Source organism: Anomaloglossus baeobatrachus, chromosome 10 (assembly GCF_048569485.1).
Source record: "Anomaloglossus baeobatrachus isolate aAnoBae1 chromosome 10, aAnoBae1.hap1, whole genome shotgun sequence".
Classification (NCBI taxonomy): Eukaryota; Metazoa; Chordata; class Amphibia; order Anura; family Aromobatidae; genus Anomaloglossus; species Anomaloglossus baeobatrachus.
Window position 1 is genome coordinate 184,792,061 of NC_134362.1, and position 21,813 is coordinate 184,813,873.

General features: G+C 49.7%; 1 protein-coding gene across 1 annotated transcript in view; it reads left to right on the forward strand.

The window, feature by feature from the left end:
- The window catches only part of CTU2 (cytosolic thiouridylase subunit 2), a 49,636-nt gene extending 44,613 nt beyond the window's left edge, over positions 1-5,023 (forward strand). Inside the window, exons 14-15 of the mRNA XM_075325891.1 lie at positions 1,896-1,954; positions 3,503-5,023. Of these exons, the coding sequence (XP_075182006.1) occupies positions 1,896-1,954; positions 3,503-3,563 (120 nt within the window). The 3' untranslated portion in view covers positions 3,564-5,023. The remainder of the gene's footprint in view (positions 1-1,895; positions 1,955-3,502) is intronic.
- The last annotated feature ends 16,790 nt before the right edge of the window (positions 5,024-21,813 follow it).

The following is a 21,813-nucleotide window of genomic DNA, read 5'->3' on the forward strand; positions in this document are numbered from 1 at the left end:
GGCAGACGCCTTAGTTCAGGATGGTCGCAGTTTCAGCTCCCTTATGTGTTTCCTCCGCTGGCACTGTTGCCCAGAGTGTTACGCAAGATCAGGACCGACTGCCGCCGCGCCATCCTCGTCGCTCCCTGGCCTTTTGACTTGACCACTTTTCTGTCCTTCCTTCAATCTGGACTGGAAAAGGGTTTGTCACTCGGCTCCCTTAAGGGACAAGTCTCAGCGCTCTCTGTGTTTTTCCAGAAGCGCCTAGCCAGGCTTCCACAGGTACGCACGTTCCTGCAGGGGGTTTGTCACATTGTTCCTCCTTACAAGCGGCCGTTAGAACCCTGGGATCTCAACAGGGTTCTGATGGTTCTTCAGAAACCACCATTCGAGCCAATGAGAGATACTTCCCTCTCACGACTTTCGCAGAAAGTGGTTTTTCTAGTAGCAGTCACTTCTCTTCGGAGAGTGTCTGAGCTAGCAGCATTGTCGTGCAAAGCCCCTTTCCTGGTGTTTCACCAGGACAAGGTGGTTCTACGTCCGGTTCCGGATTTTCTCCCTAAGGTGGTATCCTCCTTTCATCTTAATCAGGATATCTCCTTACCTTCTTTTTATCCTCATCCAGTTCACCAATGTGAAAAGGATTGGCACTTGTTAGATTGGGTGAGAGCACTCAGACTCTACATTTCTCGTACGGCGCCCCTCGGATGCACTCTTTGTCCTTGTCGCTGGCCAGCGTAAAGGGTCACAGGCTTCCAAATCAACCCTGGCTCGGTGGATCAAGGAGCCAATTATCGAAGCCTACCGTTCTGCTGGGCTTCCGGTTCCCTCAGGGCTGAAGGCCCATTCTACCAGAGCCGTGGGCGCGTCCTGGGCTTTGAGGCACCAGGCTACGGCTCAGCAGGTGTGTCAGGCGGCTACCTGGTCGAGCCTGCACACTTTCACGAAGCACTATCAGGTGCATACCTATGCTTCGGCGGATGCCAGCCTAGGTAGACGAGTCCTTCAGGCGGCGGTTGCCCACCTGTAGGAAGAGGCCGTTTTACGGCTCTATTATGAGGTATTATTTTACCCACCCAGGGACTGCTTTTGGACGTCCCAATTGTCTGGGTCTCCCAATAGAGCGACAAAGAAGAAGGGAATTTTGTTTACTTACCGTAAATTCCTTTTCTTCTAGCTCTAATTGGGAGACCCAGCGCCCGCCCCTGTTTTTTGTGTACACATGTTGTTCATGTTGAATGGTTTCAGTTCTCCGATATTCCTTCGGATTGAAGTTACTTTTAACCAGTTTATAATTCTTTTTCCTCCTTCTTGCTTTTGCACCAAAACTGAGGAGCCCGTGGGAGCACGGGGGGTGTATAGGCAGAAGGGGAGGGGCTTAACACTTTTGAGTGTAATACTTTGTGCGGCCTCCGGAGGCATAGCCTATACACCCAATTGTCTGGGTCTCCCAATTAGAGCTAGAAGAAAAGGAATTTACGGTAAGTAAACAAAATTCCCTTCTTTTCCCCTAATCCCTCAACGCTTTGTACGCAAAACCCCGATGAAGGCTTCCTAGAAGCCAAAACGTCGTTTTGCATGGGTTGAGGTGAACCCCTTCATTTTCAGGACTGGCAGAGATCCCACAGGTTGGAAGTCTCATGGCCTGATTGCAAGTCTGTGACTCGACCTACTGCCTACGTTTAGGTCATAACACCTGTAGTCAGGTCAGGACTTGTGGCTTTATTATGGGTGTGAAAATTAGTCTGCATTATGGCCGCCTGAATGAGGCCCTTTCAAGCGCGTGTCCTGTCCTGGTGACCTCCTCCAGTTCAGGAAAAAGACAAACTCCAGTTGATGTGCAATTGGTTTTATTCCTTATCAGATGCACTATTTAGTCTGTGACCAGTTTTTCTTCTTTCTTCCCCATGTACCAGACGTCGGTGAGTGCCTTCCCTCAATACATCATGCAGGAGGCCGAGCACAGGAGCCGCAGGTAAGTTGCTTTTCCATAGACCAGCGTCTGAGTCATATTCTGGTCTGTACAGAGCTGTGGACAGGAAAGTCCCATAGAAATTCTGGATTGAGCACCTAAGGCCTCATTCTCATGGCAGCTTTCTATGCCAGCCGTGTGGCCAGGAGCTCATGAGTCTGTGGGGCTGTTCACATAGCCGTGGGTTTTTTTGCGAGGAAAGTAATAAGTGCAAAATCTGAGGATCAGTTTAACCTCAGCAAGTCTATGGGCCATGGGGAGAAAAAAAACTGGATATCCCTGGGATATCCAGACTGATCACAGACTGATAGGAGAAGAAGGAGGTGGCGAAACTTTTTTTTTGCATACACGAAAGTTGCATGACAATACTACAATGCATTGGATCTTTCTAGCAGGGAACATCTTGCACATGTGGAGGTTTTCCCCACCAGGGGCGTAAATTGTAAATACAGTGTGTCCACCCATATCCTATCCACTGCCATTAACTTGAGAACGGCGGCAGCTATAGGCATAGAAGTGGTGTCTAGGTATAGTAAAGTAGCCATGCGCTACGCAATGAAACCACCTATAGCGCCACCTGGTGGAAAACAATGGAGTTAGCATTTTTATCTCGAAAACGGAACGAGATAGAGAAAAAAAGTGAATTACAAAGTTGTAGGGCATCATCAATTCAATACGAATCGACACCTTGCATACAGAAATGCTATGATATGAAACCCATGACTCCCCCATGAATGCTGGTCACGCATATGGCACTCATTTAACTTTGATGCTCTTGGTGGCCCCCGTCAGCTGCAATGCACATCTGGCCTCTGCACAGCATACTGTATCTTGCTGCACGTTGGGCAATATGGTAGGTGACACGTTTGCACAAGCATCTGTGGTACATCATCGTAGGTCCTGCAATGTTGGTGGAGGGGTCGCATACACCTGCTGTTTGATGAGACCTCACAGAAAGAAGTCCAATGGGGTCAGGTCAGGTCAGGTGAGCGGAGGCCACTCCACACAGCCACCATACCCAATGACTTGTAGGAAGGTTTCTATGAGGTATCGCTTCACGTCCGCATCCTTGTGAGCTTTACACGTTCTAATCATAGCATTTCTGTATGCAAGGTGTTGATTCGTATTGAATTTATGATGCCCTACAACTTTGTAATTCACTTTTTTTTTCTCTATCTCGTTCCGTTTTCGAGATAAAAATGCTAACTCCGTTGTTTTCCACCAGGTGGCGCTATAGGTGGTTTCATTGCGTAGCACATGGCTACTTTACTATACCTAGACACCACTTCTATGCCTGTAGCTACCGCCGTTCTCAAATTAATGGCGGTGGACAGGATATGGGTGGACACACTGTATATAGGGGGCTCCAGCTAGTAGGATTCCTTAGGAATCAACCAGATGGTTACCGGCGTCTTAATTCTGACATTGGACCACTGCCAATCCATAAGTATATAGGACGTCGGTGCAGTACCTGCTTGGTGGTGGCGTCTTGGTTACCCTTTATATTAGTAAACTATTAACATTTTACCTTTTCTATGTCTGTGCTTTTAGGTCTGAGATGAGAAAAGAGATCCAGGAATTTCTTCTGGATGAAGATGGTGGGGATGTGTGAGCGGATCCGGATCGGAGGCAGGCGGCAGCACAGGCCACTCATTTTTAACAACTTTTCGTTTTAAATACCTTTATTTATAAGTAAACTTTGCTCTTTTAATCACCTTGTGTTCTAATATATCAAATTTTATAGCACAGAGATGGACAAATATCGGCCTCTTTTATCACTAGTGAAACATTCCTCATGGGTCCTAGCAGACAAGTGATGAATATGCTGGACTACCTGCAGCACACCAAGTAGTCCTGTAATGATAATCTACTGCTGATTAAACAAAATAAAAATAAATCTTTATTTTTATATAGCGCTAACGTATTCCGCAGCGCTTTACATACATCAGGAACACTGTCCCCATTGGGGCTCACAATCTGTATGTTTTTGGAGTGTGGGAGGAAACCCACGCAAGCATGGGGAGAACATACAAACTCCTAGCAGATCTTGTCCTTGGTGGGATTCGAACCGAGGACCCCAGCGCTGCAAGACTGCAGTGTTAACCACTGAGCCACCCTGTGATTTTATCAAGACTACACTAAGCAGCCCAGCAAGTGACACATCACTGGAATCAGGATCTCTGCCCCTATATTATGCTGCTTTCAGATTAGGTGGCAAAAACCTGGTGACTGATTCCCTTTAGACCATAAATAATTCTATCAAATATACTCCATAATTTATAGTAATGTAATAACGGACCCGTTCTACAAAAATGCACAGGTGAAAGCATGGCGGCAACTGCTGTGGAATTCAAGCCGTGAAAATTAAGTTACACTTTTAAAGCTTTTTGATAATTAAATGTATAATGAGAGATTTGTCAACTTTTAGTGTATGTTAACTTACTATTTTGGTGAAAAATTACCCCCAATCCATATGTTGGCTTCCTGGTGACCAGGACCTGCAATCTCGAGAATCAGGATACCAGGCTCTGCACATGCTGGACCCTCGCTCTGTTCATTGTCCATGGTACTGCTACTGAGCACTGTACTCTTGTCAGTTCCATAGACGATGGATAGAGCGGAAATAAAGAATTTCTAATTTACAGAGATTACTTTTCAAGATAGTTCAGTGACCCCTAGTGATCAGTACGTTATCCTCTATTGAATGGAGGGGTTTTATTATTTTTTGGGACTAACCCTTTAAAACAAAATAATAAATATCATGAAAACATGAAAGTTTCCCTTTAAATTGTATACATCAGTAAAAAAAGGGCTGATTGAAACTCCTTCGTACAGCATTGCAGAGATATGGTCTTACAAAATCTACAGTACCGACCAAAAGTTTGGACACACCTTCTCATCTCTAGAACAACTGTTAAGAGGAGACTTTGTGCAGTAGGCCTTCATGGTAAAATAGCTGCTAGGAAACCACTGCTAAGGACAGGCAACAAGCAGGAGAGACTTGTTTGGGTAAAGAACACAAGGAATGGACATTAGACCAGTGGAAATCTGTGCTTTGGTCTGATGAGTCCAAATTTGAGATCTTTGGATCCAACCACCGTGTCTTTGTAGAAAAGGTGAACGGATGGACTCTACATGCCTGGTTCCCACCGTGAAGCATGGAGGAGGAGGTGTGATGGTGTGGGGGGGCTTTGCTGGTGACACTGTTGGGGATTTATTCAAAATTGAAGGCATACAGAACCAGCATGGCTACCACAGCATGTTGCAGTGGCGTGCTATTCCATTCGGTTTGCGTTTAGTTGGACCATCATTTATTTTTCAACAGGACAATGACCCCAAACACACCTTCAGGCTGTGTAAGGCCTATTTAACTAAGAAGGAGAGTGATGGGGTGCTACGCCAGATGACCTGTTCTCCACAGTCACCAGACCTGAACCCAATCGAGATGGTTTGGGGTGAGCTGGACCGCAGAGTGAAGGCAAAAGGGCCAACAAGTGCTAAGCATCTCTGGGAACTCCTTCAAGACTGTTGGAAGACCATTTCCGGTGACTGCCTCTTGAAGCTCATCAAGAGAATGCCAAGAGTGTGCAAAGCAGTAATCAAAGCAAAAGGTGGCTACTTTGAAGAACCTAGAATATAAGACATATTTTCAGTTGTTTCACACTTTTTTGTTAAGTATTTCATTCCACATGTGAAAATTCATAGTTTTGATGCCTTCAATATGAATCTACAATTTTCAGAGTCCTGAAAATAAAGAAAAAAAATCTTTGAATGAGAAGGTGTGTCCAAACTTTTGGTCTGTACTGTATATGGAAATTTTCAATACAACCTAGGGATATTCAGGGATTATTCTTTAGGACATTTATATTTTCCTCCTGTATGGTGTTGCCCAATCATAAAATGGTGGCGTTAGGGAAAAAAAATGGCAAAATTGCAGAGAGAAGGTCTGAAGAGGTTTTATCAGCGTGATCTGATGAGAACTGGATCACACTCCCATCACTTTACTGGGACAGGAGGAGAGCTGCAGTGTTTGTCACCCAAGACCAGTGTTTATATCTCGGGTATCGGGAGAATAAGGATTCAATACCTGGGGTAGATCCAGAACGTCTCGTGTGAGAAACACTGCAGCTCTCCTCCTCCTCGCTCAGAACTGGAAGCGACAGGAGAACTCCAATAGATACATCAGTGTAAACAGATCACACTAACAATGCCTGTTTAGACCTCCTTTGTGTCATTTTTTCCGCTCTATGTTGCTGCCTTTTCATGATTGGACAAAATCATTCAGGGGAAAAAGTTAACGCCCTTTTGGTTGACGTGGAAACTTACAGATTTCAAAAGACCAGATCTCTGCAACCCAGTGGAGGAAAAAAAAACCCCACAAGATGTAATTATGGCTTAATACAATCAAGATAACAGCAGACAAGACCCTGGTGGACCCATCTAGGCGGAGAAGACCCTGGTGGACCTATTTAGGCGGAGAAGACCCTGGTGGACCTATTTAGGTGGAGAAGACCCTGGTGGACCCATCTAGGCGGAGAAGACTCTGGTGGACCTATTTAGGCGGAGAAGACCCTGGTGGACCTATTTAGGCGGAGAAGACCCTGGTGGACCCATCTAGGCGGAGAAGACTCTGGTGGACCTATTTAGGCGGAGAAGACCCTGCTGGACCCATCTAGGCGGAGAAGACTCTGGTGGACCTATTTAGGCGGAGAAGACCCTGGTGGACCTATTTAGGCGGAGAAGACCCTGGTGGACCCATCTAGGCGGAGAAGACTCTGGTGGACCTATTTAGGCGGAGAAGACCCTGGTGGACCTATTTAGGCGGAGAAGACCCTGGTGGACCTATTTAGGCGGAGAAGACCCTGGTGGACCTATTTAGGCTGCACAAGATCTATCTTCTTGTGGAGCATTCATCCATCAAGTTGCCTTAGCTCAAGATCCAGCTGAAGGCCATTAAATAAAGAATTATTAGGGTCAGCCTCCCGTTATTTTTTGTGTGTGTGGCCAACAAAGCGCCAGAGAGAAACAAAAAAATAAAAGCGCAAAACATTTAAATTAGCCTCTCTGCTTCTTCTGTTGATATATAGCTTATTATGCGTATACAGTGTGTCCACCCATATCCTGTCCACCACCATTAACTTGAGAACAGCGGCAGCTATATGCATAGAAGTAGTGTCTAGGTATAGTAAACTAGCCATGCGCTACGCAATGAAACCACCTATAGCGCCACCTGGTGGAAAACAACGGAGTTAGCATTTTTATCTCGAAAACGGAACGAGATAGAGAAAAAAAGTGAATTACAAAGTTGTAGGGCATCATCAATTCAATACGAATCGACACCTTGCATACAGAAATGCTATGATTAGAACGTGTAAAACTCATAAGGCTGCGGACGTGAAACAATACCTCATGGAGACCTTCCTACAAGTCATTGGGTATGGTGGCTATGTGGAGTGGCCTCCGCTCACCTGACCTGACCCCATTGGACTTCTTTCTGTGAGGTCACATCAAACAGCAGGTGTATGCGACCCCTCCACCAACATTGCAGGACCTACGACGATGTATCACAGATGCTTGTGCAAACGTGTCACCTACCATATTGCACAACGTGCAGCAAGATACAGTATGCTGTGCAGAGGCCAGATGTGCATTGCAGATGACGGGGGCCACTTTGAGCATCAAAGTTAAATGAGCGCCATATGCGTGACCAGCATTCAATGTTTTGGGGGGGTCATGGGTTTCATTTCTGTATGTAAGGTGTCAATTCCTATTGAATTGATGATGCCCTACAATTTGTTAATTACTTTTTTTTTCTCTCTATAGGTCCAGTCACACTAAGCAACTTACCAGCGATCCCAACAACGATAGGGATCGCTGGTAAGTTGCTAGGAGGTTGCTGGTGAGATGTCACACTGCGACGCTCCAGCGATCCCACCAGCAACCTGACCTGGCAGGGATCGCTGGAGCGTCGCTACACGAGTTGCTGGTGAGCTCACCAGCAACCAGTGACCAGCCACACGTGCAGAGAGCAGGGAGCAGCGCACAGTGAGCGCTGGCTCCCTGCTCTCCTAGTTACAGCACACATGGGGTTAATTACCCGATGTGTGCTGCAGCTACATGTGCACAGAGCAGGGAGCAGCGCACAATGCTTAGCGCTGGCTCCTTGCTCTCCTAGCTACAGCACACATCGGGTTAATTAACCCGATGTGTCCTGCAGCTACATGTGCACAGAGCAGGAGCCGGCACTGACAGTGAGAGCGGCTGAGGCTGGTATCAAAGGTAAATATCGGGTAACCAAGGACAGGGCTTCTTGGTTACCCGATGTTTACATTGGTTACCAGCCTCTGCAGAAGCCGGCTCCTGCTGCCTGCACATTTAGTTGTTGCTGTCTCGCTGTCACACACAGCGATCTGTGCTTCACAGCAGGACAGCAACAACTAAAAAATGGCCCAGGACATTCAGCAACAACCAACGACCTCACAGCAGGGGCCAGGTTGTTGCTGGATGTCACACACAGCAACATCACTAGCAACATCACAAAAGTTCGTTAGCAGCGATGTTGCTAGCGATGTTGCTTAGTGTGACGGGGCCTTATCTCGTTCTGTTTTTGAGAAAAAAAAAAGCTAACGCCGTTGTTTTCCAGCAGGTGGCGCTATAGGTGGTTTCATTGCGTAGCGCATGGCTACTTTACTATACCTAGACACCACTTCTATGCCTTTAGCTGCTGCCCTTCTCAAGTTAATGGCGGTGGACAGGATATGGGTGGACACTGTATAGCGCTATTATATTCTGCATCCTGAGCCATCCTCATTCTCACAGTTACAGGTTTCTGTCAGCCCAAACTAAACTTCTAAACTAAGCGCACAGCCTCACAGACTGATGTAGCCCCTCCACATTTAGTGTTGCAATTGCTGCTGAAATGGACGGTGTGATTTTTATGGGGGAAGGGGGGGGGGGCTACATCCACTGCAAGGGTCTGTACTTCAAAAAATTAGTCAGCCATAATGAAGACGTTACAATTTAAACAGTCTGGACAATCCACCACGAGCTAAAGGGTTTGTTAAAACATTGTCATATTGCAGGTTTTTTTTTGCAATGGTCACAGACACAATTGGTGCGGAGACATTTGGGAACGATTCCATCAGATGACGATTTGTGTTGGTCGCTGTGGATATATTCAGCTCACAGAGCGTTATCTACGCTTCTTGTTCAGTGCAAAGTGGATATGAATATAAACGTTTACATTCACTGATTGCAAGCAGAGATCTTACACAACGTGGAATTAAAGCAAAATTGTCTAAAATAAAGTCACTGAGTTGCTGGTTAAGGTCCCTGTTTTAATTTTAAGTAGAACTAACTATGCTGCAGATTTTCAGAGGTTCAAGGTAGAGATACCGCTCCCAGCACCCCAAAAAACTACCGCACTCACGTCTCAAGCAGCAGCAGTCAGCCACTGCACAGAGCGATGTCGGCTCTTTCTATTAGGTCACGTTAAGGATATCAAAGTGTAGACTGGAGGAAAAACGGGTTTAAAAACCGCGCTAGGAAACCACGAGGAAGGATGTAAATGAATATTTTTCTTTCTTTGTCGCTCCATTGGGAGACCCAGACAATTGGGTGTATAGCTTCTGCCTCCGGAGGCCACACAAAGTATTACACTTTAAAAAGTGTAACCCCTCCCCTCTGCCTATACACCCTCCCGTGCATCACGGGCCCATCAGTTTTTTGCTTTGTGTTGAAGTAGGCCGACCAGACTTGCTGTCTCAAGGGCCTTTTTTCCATCTGAATTCTGCGGCCCTCAACCTGACTGTGTGGCCATTGAGTCCTGGATCCTAGCGTCTTCAGGGTTATCTCAAGAGGTCATTGCCACTATGAGGCAGGCTAGGAAACCAACGTCCGCCAAGATCTACCACAGGACGTGGAGGATCTTCTTATCCTGGTGCTCTGATAAGGGTTTTACCCCCTGGCCGTTTGCCTTACCCACTTTTCTGTCTTTCCTTCAATCCGGAATGGACAAGGGTTTGTCTCTCGGCTCTCTCAAGGGACAGGTATCGGCGCTTTCCGTGTTTTTTCAAAAGCGTCTAGCCAGGCTTCCGCAGGTCCGCACGTTCCTGCAGGGGGTTTGCCACATAGTCCCACCTTACAAGCGTCCGCTAGAACCCTGGGATCTTAACAGGGTGCTAACGGCTCTTCAGAAACCACCTTTCGAGCCGATGAGGGATGTTTCTCTTCTTTGTCGCTCCATTTTGTATCACACAGGTAGAAGAAAAGACCGGGTTTATGCCGCGCTGAAAACCACTGATGCGTGTAAATTAAAAGATTTCCTTTTTATTGGCTAGTTCCTACGCGTTTCAGAGACATCCGTCTCCTTCCTCATGAAAAGAATTCATATTCATATCCTGAGGAAGGAGACGGATGTCTCTGAAACGCGTAGGAACTATCCAATAAAAAGGAAATCTTTTAATTTACACGCATCAGTGGTTTTCAGCGCGGCATAAACCCGGTCTTTTCTTCTACCTGTGTGATACAAAATTCCTCTCCCGGGGCTGCAGCTAAACCACCAGGCACTCACAGGCTATCATAAGGGGTTGTGACTGGCACAACCTCACCAGGTGAGTGCTTCTTTGTATTGTTTGTCCACCCTCATACCGGGTAAGACCCTATTGCGCTTTTTTCCCCTTTACAGTTTTACATTGTCGCTCCATTGGGAGACCCAGACAATTGGGTGTATAGCTTCTGCCTCCGGAGGCCACACAAAGTATTACACTTAAAAGTGTAAACCCCTCCCCTTCTGCCTATACACCCCCCCCGTGCATCACGGGCTCCTCAGTTTTTATGCTTTGTGCGAAGGAGGCACACATGCACGCATAGCTCCACATTTTAGTCAGCAGCAGCTACTGACTATGTCGGATGGAAGAAAAGAGGGCCCATAACAGGGCCCCCAGCATGCTCCCTTCTCACCCCACTCTGGTCGGCGGTGCTGTTAAGGTTGAGGTACCCATTGCGGGTACATAGGCAGGAGCCCACATGCTGTTTTCCTTCCCCATCCCTTAAGGGCTCTGGGTGAAGTGGGATCCTAATCGGTCTCCAGGCACTGGGACCGTGCTCCCTCCGCAGCCCCTGGGGATTCTGCTGGACAGGAGCCGGGTATCGTCAGGGACAAGGCCCTGCTACTGTGTGTCCCCTTGGGGACGGCGCATGGAGCGCTTGTGTCATACACGCTGCAGCACTGCTGGGTGTGTTAGTGCGCCGGGACTACCGCGCTGACCGCGCTTATTTGCCGGCCGCGCTTATAACTTTAGTCCCCGGCTTTTGCGGCCTAGTACCGCATATTCCCGCCCCCGGGCCTGCCAGTCAGGGGAAGGGCGGGACGCTGCACTGGACGTCAGCGCTGAGGGCTGGAGCATACTTTGTATCCTCCTCCCCCCTCACTGAGCATCGTGGGGCACCAGATTCCCGCACTTTCTGAGGCACGCCCACGGCCCCCTCCTCCTCACTGAACGCCGGCAGCCATTCCTGTCAGCACTTCTGAAGCTGGAGAGGAGAGACAACACGGCTCTGGGAGGCCCAGGCAGGGAATCTGGTGGTCACACAACCGCTTTGGGCGGTCGGTAAGCCGCACCTGTTTCTAGGTGCTGGCCCCCCTGGGTGCCGAAGTGTATATATATATATGCTTATATGCTATACATTTACTCTGTACGGTCTCACTGTTGATTTTTGGCTATATACCCTCCCGGATTGTACTCAGAGGAGACAACAGCATGTCGTCCGCAAAAAGCAAGGGTGCCAAGGCACAGGCTTACTTTGCAACCTGTACCTCATGTGCGGCTATACTACCGGCAGGTTCCACCGACCCTCATTGTGTGCAATGCTCGGCCCCTGTGGCACTTACTCAGCCGGAGCCTCTGCCACTGGTGGCCCAGGTGGAACCACCTGCTCCCACTGTCCAGGTGACAGGGACGGAGTTTGCAGTATTTGCTGACAAACTTTCTGAGAGTATGGATAAATGGTCTGCTAAGATACTAGAAGCCTTGCAGTCCAGACCGGTGACTCAGGCCCCGGGCACTGTTGAATCATTGACCCCAGGCCCCCCTCGGTTGGAGCAGCAAAGTGCTCCTGGGGTGACTCATAGGTCCCAAGGTGAGGTTTCTGACACGGACCGCAGTCCCAGACCGCCTAAGCGGGCTCGCTGGGAGCTTCCCTCGACTTCATCACACTGCTCAGGGTCTCAGCAGGAGGACTCTCTAGAGGATGAAGCGGAGGTGGCAGATCAGGATTCTGATCCTGAGGCCGCTCTCAACCTAGATACACCTGAAGGAGACGCCATAGTGAATGACCTTATAGCGTCCATCAATCAGGTGTTGGATATTTCTCCCCCAGCTCCTCCAATTGAGGAGTCAGCTTCTCAGCAGGAGAAATTCCGTTTCAGATTTCCCAAGCGTACAATGAGTACGTTTTTGGATCACTCCGACTTCAGAGAGGCAGTACAGAAACACCGAGCTTGTCCAGATAAGCGCTTTTCTAAGCGCCTTAAGGATACACGTTATCCCTTCCCCCCTGACGTTGTCAAGGGTTGGGCTCAGTGTCCCAAGGTGGATCCTCCAGTCTCCAGACTGGCGGCTAGATCCATAGTTGCAGTGGAAGATGGGGCTTCACTCAAAGATGCCACTGACAGGCAGATGGAGCTCTGGTTGAAATCCATCTATGAAGCTATCGGCGCGTCCTTTGCTCCGGCATTTGCAGCCGTATGGGCACTCCAAGCTATCTCAGCGTGTCACTCGCAGATTAATGCAGTCACACGTGCCTCTGCTCCGCAAGTGGTGTCCTTAACCTCTCAGGCGTCGGCGTTTGCGTCCTACGCCATTAATGCTGTCCTGGACTCTGCGAGCCGTACGGCGGTAGCTTCCGCCAATTCGGTGGCAGTCCGCAGGGCCATGTGGCTACGTGAATGGAAGGCAGACTCTACTTCCAAAAAGTTCTTAACTGGTTTGCCATTTTCTGGCGACCGCCTGTTTGGTGAGCGATTGGATGAAATCATTAAACAATCCAAGGGAAAGGACTCATCCTTACCCCAGTCCAAACCAAACAGACCTCAACAACGGAAGGTACAATCGAGGTTTCGGTCCTTTCGGCCCGCGGGCAGTTCTCAATTCTCCTCGTCCAACAGGCCACAGAAGGGTCAGAGGGACTCCGATTCATGGCGGTCTAAGTCACGTCCTAAAAAGACCGCCGGAGGAACCGCTCCCAAAGCGGCCTCCTCATGACTTTCGGCCTCTTCACACCGCATCCTCGGTCGGTGGCAGGCTCTCCCGCTTTTGCGACACCTGGCTGCCACAGGTACAAGACCGTTGGGTGAGAGACATTCTGTCTCACGGTTACAGGATAGAATTCAGCTCTCGTCCTCTGACTCGATTCTTCAGAACGTCTCCGCCCCCCGAGCGAGCCGATGCTCTTCTTCAGGCAGTGTGCACTCTGAAGGCAGAAGGAGTGGTGATCCCTGTTCCTCTTCAGCAACAGGGTCACGGTTTTTACTCCAACTTGTTTGTGGTGCCAAAAAAGGACGGATCTTTTCGTCCTGTTCTGGACCTAAAACTGCTCAACAAACATGTAAAAACCAGGCGGTTCCGGATGGAATCGCTCCGCTCCGTCATCGCCTCAATGTCCCAAGGAGATTTCCTAGCATCAATCGACATCAAAGATGCTTATCTCCACGTACCGATTGCTCCAGAGCATCAGCGCTTCCTGCGTTTCGCCATAGGGGACGAACACCTTCAGTTCGTGGCACTGCCTTTCGGCCTGGCGACAGCCCCACGGGTCTTCACCAAGGTCATGGCAACAGTAGTAGCAGTCCTACACTCTCAGGGACACTCGGTGATCCCTTACTTAGACGATCTGCTTGTCAAGGCACCCTCTCAAGTGGCATGCCAACACAGCCTGAACATTGCTCTGGAGACTCTCCAGAGATTCGGGTGGATCATCAATTTCCCAAAGTCAAATCTGACACCGGCCCAATCACTGACATATCTTGGCATGGAGTTTCATACTCTCTCAACGATAGTGAAGCTTCCGCTGGACAAACAGCGTTCACTACAGACAGGGGTGCAATCTCTCCTTCAAGGCCAGTCACACCCCTTGAGGCGCCTCATGCACTTCCTAGGGAAGATGGTAGCAGCAATGGAGGCAGTTCCTTTTGCGCAGTTTCATCTGCGTCCACTTCAATGGGACATTCTCCGCAAATGGGACAGGAAGTCGATGTCCCTCGACAGGAACGTCTCCCTTTCTCAGGCAGCCAAAGCCTCCCTTCGGTGGTCTCTTCTTCCCACTTCATTGTCGAACGGGAAATCCTTCCTACCCCCATCCTGGGCGGTGGTCACGACGGACGCGAGTCTATCAGGGTGGGGAGCAGTCTTTCTCCACCACAGGGCTCAGGGTACCTGGACTCAGCCAGAGTCCTCCCTTCAGATCAATGTTCTGGAGATAAGGGCAGTGTATCTTGCCCTGAAGGCGTTCCAGCCGTGGCTGGAAGGCAAGCAGATCCGAATTCAGTCGGACAACTCCACCGCGGTGGCATACATCAACCACCAAGGAGGAACACGCAGTCGGCAAGCCTTCCAGGAAGTCTGGCGGATTCTGCTGTGGGTGGAAGCCACAGCCTCCACCATATCCGCAGTTCACATCCCGGGCGTAGAAAACTGGGAAGCAGACTTTCTCAGTCGCCAGGGCATGGACGCAGGGGAATGGTCCCTTCACCCGGACGTGTTTCAAGAGATCTGTTGCCGCTGGGGGATGCCGGACGTCGACCTAATGGCGTCCCGGCACAACAACAAGGTCCCGGCATTCATGGCACGGTCTCAAGTTCACAGAGCTCTGGCGGCAGACGCCTTAGTTCAGGATTGGTCGCAGTTTCAACTGCCTTATGTGTTTCCTCCTCTGGCACTGTTGCCCAGAGTGTTACGCAAGATCAGGTCCGACTGCCGCCGCGCCATCCTCGTCGCTCCAGACTGGCCGAGGAGGTCGTGGTACCCGGATCTGTGGCATCTCACGGTGGGCCAACCGTGGGCACTACCGGACCAACCAGACTTGCTGTCTCAAGGGCCGTTTTTCCATCTGAATTCTGCGGCCCTCAACCTGACTGTGTGGCCATTGAGTCCTGGATCCTAGCGTCTTCAGGGTTATCTCAAGAGGTCATTGCCACTATGAGACAGGCTAGGAAACCAACGTCCGCCAAGATCTACCACAGGACGTGGAGGATATTCTTATCCTGGTGCTCTGATCAGGGTTTTACTCCCTGGCCATTTGCCTTGCCCACTTTTCTTTCCTTCCTTCAATCCGGATTGGAAAAGGGTTTGTCGCTCGGCTCCCTTAAGGGACAAGTCTCAGCGCTCTCTGTGTTTTTTCAGAAGCGCCTAGCCAGACTTCCACAGGTACGCACGTTCCTGCAGGGGGTTTGTCACATAGTCCCTCCTTACAAGCGTCCGTTAGAACCCTGGGATCTGAACAGGGTGCTGATGGCTCTTCAGAAACCACCTTTCGAGCCAATGAAGGATATTTCTCTTTCACGCCTTTCGCAGAAAGTGGTCTTCCTAGTAGCAGTCACATCACTTCGGAGAGTGTCTGAGCTAGCAGCGCTGTCATGCAAAGCCCCTTTCCTGGTGTTTCACCAGGACAAGGTGGTTCTGCGTCCGGTTCCGGAATTTCTCCCTAAGGTGGTATCCCCCTTTCATCTCAATCAGGATATTTCCTTACCCTCTTTTTGTCCTCATCCAGTTCACCAATGTGAAAAGGATTTGCACTTGTTAGATCTGGTGAGAGCACTCAGACTCTACATTTCTCGTACGGCGCCCCTGCGCCGCTCGGATGCACTCTTTGTCCTTGTCGCTGGCCAGCGTAAAGGGTCTCAGGCTTCCAAATCAACCCTGGCTCGGTGGATCAAGGAACCAATTCTCGAAGCCTACCGTTCTTCTGGGCTTCCGGTTCCCTCAGGGCTGAAGGCCCATTCTACCAGAGCCGTGGGTGCGTCCTGGGCTTTGCGGCACCAGGCTACGGCTCAGCAGGTGTGTCAGGCGGCTACCTGGTCGAGTCTGCACACTTTCACGAAACACTATCAGGTGCATGCCTATGTTTCGGCAGATGCCAGCCTAGGTAGGCGAGTCCTTCAGGCGGTGGCTGCCCACCTGTAGGAAGGGGCCGTTTTACGGCTCTATTACGGGGTATTATTTTACCCACCCAGGGACTGCTTTTGGACGTCCCAATTGTCTGGGTCTCCCAATGGAGCGACAAAGAAGAAGGGAATTTTGTTTACTTACCGTAAATTCCTTTTCTTCTAGCTCCAATTGGGAGACCCAGCACCCGCCCCTGTTCCCTTCGGGCTGTTGTTCTTTGTGTACACATGTTGTTCATGTTGAATGGTTTTCAGTTTTCCGAACTTCCTTCGGATTGAATTTACTTTAGACCAATTTATAAGTTTCCTCCTTCCTGCTTTTGCACCAAAACTGAGGAGCCCGTGATGCACGGGGGGGTGTATAGGCAGAGGGGAGGGGTTACACTTTTTAAAGTGTAATACTTTGTGTGGCCTCCGGAGGCAGAAGCTATACACCCAATTGTCTGGGTCTCCCAATTGGAGCTAGAAGAAAAGGAATTTACGGTAAGTAAACAAAATTCCCTTCTTTCACGCCTTTCGCAGAAGGTGGTCTTCCTAGTGGCAGTCACATCACTTCGGAGAGTGTCTGAGCTAGCAGCGCTGTCATGCAAAGCCCCCTTCCTGGTGTTTCACCAGGATAAGGTGGTTCTGCGTCCGGTCCCGGAATTTCTCCCTAAGGTGGTATCCCCCTTTCATCTCAATCAGGATATCTCCTTACCTTCTTTTTGTCCCAATCCAGTTCACCAATGTGAAAAGGATTTGCACTTGTTAGATCTGGTGAGAGCACTCAGACTCTACATTTCTCGTACGGCGCCCCTGCGCCGCTCGGATGCGCTCTTTGTCCTTGTCGCTAGCCAGCGTAAGGGGTCGCAGGCTTCCAAGTCAACCTTGGCTCGGTGGATCAAGGAACCGATTCTTGAAGCCTACCGTTCTTCTGGGCTTCCGGTTCCTTCAGGGCTGAAAGCCCATTCTACCAGAGCCGTGGGTGCGTCCTGGGCATTGCGGCACCAGGCTACGGCTCAGCAGGTGTGTCAGGCGGCTACCTGGTCGAGTCTGCACACTTTCACGAAACACTATCAGGTGCATACCTATGTTTCGGCAGATGCCAGCCTAGGTAGGAGAGTCCTTCAGGCGGCGGTTGCCCACCTGTAAGAGGGGGCCGTTTTACGGCTCTTTTTATCGAGGTATTCTTTTACCCACCCAGGGACTGCTTTTGGACGTCCCAATTGTCTGGGTCTCCCAATGGAGCGACAAAGAAGAAGGGAATTTTGTTTACTTACCGTAAATTCCTTTTCTTCTAGCTCCTATTGGGAGACCCAGCACCCGCCCCTGTTCCCTTCGGGCCGGTTGTTCTTTTGTGTACACATGTTGTTCATGTTGAATTGTTCTTTTGGTTCATGGTTTCAGTTCTCCGAACATCCTTCGAATTGAGTTTACCTTAGACCAATTTATAAGTTTCCTCCTTCCTGCTTTGGCACCAAAACTGAGGAGCCCGTGATGCACGGGAGGGTGTATAGGCAGAGGGGAGGGGTTACACTTTTTAAAGTGTAATACTTTGTGTGGCCTCCGGAGGCAGTAGCTATACACCCAATTGTCTGGGTCTCCCAATAGGAGCTAGAAGAAAAGGAATTTACGGTAAGTAAACAAAATTCCCTTCTTTATTTAGATGGGTCTCCGAAACGCGTTGGAATTATCTAAATAAAAGAAAAATATTCATTTACATCCTTGCTCGTGGTTTCCTAGCGCAGTTTTTAAACCCGTTTTTTCTCCAGTCTACACTTTGATATCCTTTGCTCAGACACGGGGCCGCTGCTGAACCACTAAAGCACTCATCCACGTTCTCTAAGGGGTTGTGACTGGCACAACCCAGCCAGGTGAGTGTGTTTTAACCCTTTTTCCCTCTGCCCTGTAAATCGGGTAAGACCCTATTGCGCCTTTTCTCTCCTACAGCTTCTATTAGGTCACGTTATCACATTCAGTATTTCGCCTTAGTATTTTTACTTTTCCTCTGCGCCACTCCTGATTTTGGCTACAAATACGGATGTAAAAAAAAGTGAACATGGCCTTAGGCTATGTGCACACCCTGCAGATTTGGTGCAGACTTTGCTGGCTTCAGGAGAGGCATGCAGATTTTGATGCAGATTAAAAAAAAAAAACTTAAAAATTATATACATACATACACATATATGTATGTATGTATGTATGTATATATATATATATATATATATATATATATATATATACACATATATATATACACATATATATATATATATATATATATATATATATATATATATATATATATATATATATATATATATATATATATATACTAGAAGGTGGCCCGATTCTACGCATCGGGTATTCTAGAATTTACGTATTGTGTAGTTCATGTATGATTTTTGTTATATATATATATAGATGTTGTTGTGTGTAGTTACCAAGTGTTTGTGTAGGGCGCTGTACATGTTCTGAGTGTCGCGGGGGGTGAGAGCGGTGTTGTATGTGTGTTGCGTTGTTTGTGGAGCGCTGTGTGTCTGTAGCGTTGTGTGTGTGTGTGTGTGTTGTGCGGGTGCTGGGTCTCCCAATAAGAGCTAGAAGAAAAGGAATTTACGGTAAGTAACAAAATTCCCTTCTTCTTCAGCGCTCTATTGGGAGACCCAGACGATTGGGACGTCCAAAAGCTGTCCCTGGGTGGGTAAAGAAATACCTCATGTTAGGGCTGCAAAACAGCCCTCCCCTACGGGGGTGTCACTGCCGCCTGCAGGACTCTTCTACCTAAGCTGGCATCCGCCGAAGCATAGGTATGCACCTGATAATGCTTGGTGAAAGTGTGCAGACTGGACCAGGTAGCTGCCTGGTACACTTGTTGAGCCGAAGCCTGGTGTCGTAATGCCCAGGACGCACCCACGGCTCTGGTTGAGTGGGCTTTTAGCCCTGAAGGAACCGGAAGCCCCGCAGAACGGTAGGCCTCTAGAATTGGTTCTTTGATCCATCGAGCCAGGGTGGCTTTAGAAGCCTGCAACCCCTTGCGCGGACCAGCGACAAGGACAAAAAGTGCATCGGAACGGCGCATGGGCGCCGTGCGTGAAATGTAGAGTCTGAGTGCTCTCACCAGATCTAACAAACGTAAGTCCTTTTCATACCGGTGAACCGGATGAGGACAAAAGGAAGGCAAGGATATATCCTGATTAAGATGAAATGAGGATACGACCTTAGGGAGAAACTCCGGAATGGGGCGCAGCACTACCTTGTCCTGGTGGAACACCAGGAAGGGAGCCTTGGATGACAGAGCTGCCAGCTCAGACACTCGCCGAAGCGATGTGATCGCAACGAGAAACGCCACCTTCTGTGACAGGCGAGAAAGGAAACTTCCTTCAGAGGCTCGAAAGGCGGCTTCTGGAGAGCAACTAATACCCTGTTGAGATCCCATGGATCTAACGGCCGCTTGTACGGGGGTACGATATGACAGACCCCCTGTAGGAACGTGCGCACCTTAGAAACACGTGCTAGACGCTTCTGAAAAAACACGGATAGTGCCGAGACTTCCCCCTTAAGGAAGCCGAGCGACAAGCCCTTTTCTAACCCCGATTGCAGGAAGGAAAGAAAAGTAGGCAATGCAAATGGCCAGGGAGACACTCCCTGAGCCGAGCACCAGGTTAAGAAAATCTTCCACGTTCTGTGGTAGATCTTAGCAGAGGTGGACTTCCTAGCCTGTTTCATGGTGGCAACAACCCCTTGGGATAATCCTGAAGACGCTAGGATCCAGGACTCAATGGCCACACAGTCAGGTTCAGGGCCGCAGAATTCCGATGGAAAAACGGCCCTTGGGACAGTAAGTCTGGCCAGCCTGGTAGTGACCACGGTCGGCCGACCGTGAGATGCCACAGATCCGGGTACCACGATCTCCTCGGCCAGTCTGGGGCGACGAGTATGACGCGGCTGCAATCGGATCTGATTTTTTGCGCAGTACTCTGGGCAAGAGTGCCAGAGGTGGAAACACATATGTGAGCCGGAACTGCGACCAATCTTGCACTAAGGCGTCTGCCGCCAGAGCTCTGTGATCGCGCGATCGTGCCATAAATGCCGGGACCTTGTTGTTGTGCCGAGACGCCATTAGGTCGACGTCCGGCACCCCCCAGCGGCGACAGATTTCCTGAAACACGTCCGGGTGAAGGGACCATTCCCCTGCGTCCATACCCTGGCGACTGAGGAAGTCTGCTTCCCAGTTTTCTACGCCCGGGATGTGAACTGCGGATATGGTGGATGCTGTGTCCTCCACCCACATGAGGATTCGCCGGACTTCCTGGAAGGCTTGCCGACTGCGCGTCCCTCCTTGGTGGTTGATGTATGCCACCGCTGTGGAGTTGTCCGACTGGATTCGGATCTGCTCTCTTTCTAGCCACTGCTGGAAAGCTAGTAGGGTAAGATACCCTGCCCCGATTTCCAGAACATTGATCTGAAGGGTGGACTCCTGCTGAGTCCACGTCCCCTGAGCCCTGTGGCGGAGACAAACTGCTCCCCACCCTGACAGACTCGTATCTGTCGTGACCACTGCCCAGGATGGGGGTAGGAAGGATCTTCACTGTGACAATGAGGTGGGAATAAGCCACCATTGCAGAGAGTCCTTGGCCGTCTGGGAAAGGGAGACTTTCCTGTCCAGGGAGGTTGACTGCCCGTCCCATTGGCGGAGAATGTCCCCTTGCAGTTGGCGCAGATGAAACTGCGCAAAGGGAACTGCCTCCATGGCTGCCACCATCTTCCCTAGGAAGTGCATGAGGCGCCTTAAGGGGTGCGACTGGCCTTGAAGGAGAGACTGCACCTCTGTTTGCAGTGAACGCTGCTTGTTCAGCGGAAGCTTCACTATCGCTGATAGAGTGTGAACTCCATGCCGAGATACGTTAGTGATTGAGTCGGTGACCGATTTGACCTTGCCAAATTGATGATCCACCCGAAAGTCTGGAGAGTCTCCAGCGTAACATTCAGGCTGCGTTGTCATGCCTCGAGGGGGGGTGCTTTGACGAGTAGATCGTCCAAGTAAGGGATCACCGGGTGTCCCTGAGAGTGCAAGACTGCTACCACTGCTGCCATGACCTTGGTGAACACCCGTGGGGCTGTCGCCAGACCGAATGGCAGAGCTACGAACTGAAGATGGTCGTCTCCTATCACAAAACGTAGAAAACGTTGGTGCTCCGTAGCAATTGGCACGTGGAGATAGGCATCTTTGAGGTCTGTTGAGGCAAGGAAGTCTCCTCGAGACATTGAGGTAATGACGGATCGGAGGGATTCCATCCGGAACCGCCTGGCGTTCGCATGCTTATTGAGCAGTTTTAGGTCCAGAACAGGACGGAAGGAGCCGTCCTTTTTTGGAGCCACAAAGAGATTGGAGTACAAACCCTCGCCCTCGTTCCTGAGGGGGGACAGGGATCACCACTCCTTCTGCTCTTAGAGCGTCCACCGCCTGCAGCAGGGCATCTGCTCGGTGGGGAGGTGGGGCCGTTCTGAAGAATGGAGTCGGAGGACGAGAACAGAACACTGTCCTGTGCACGTGAGCACAATGTCCGTCACCCACCGGTCTGTGACCTGTGGCAGCTAAATGTCGCCAAAGGCGGGGAAGTCTGCCATCAACCGCGGATGCGGAGAGAGAGAGAGAGAGCTGAGAGTCATGAGGAGACCGCCTTGGTAGCGGTTCCTCCGGCTGCCTTCCTTGGGCGTGATT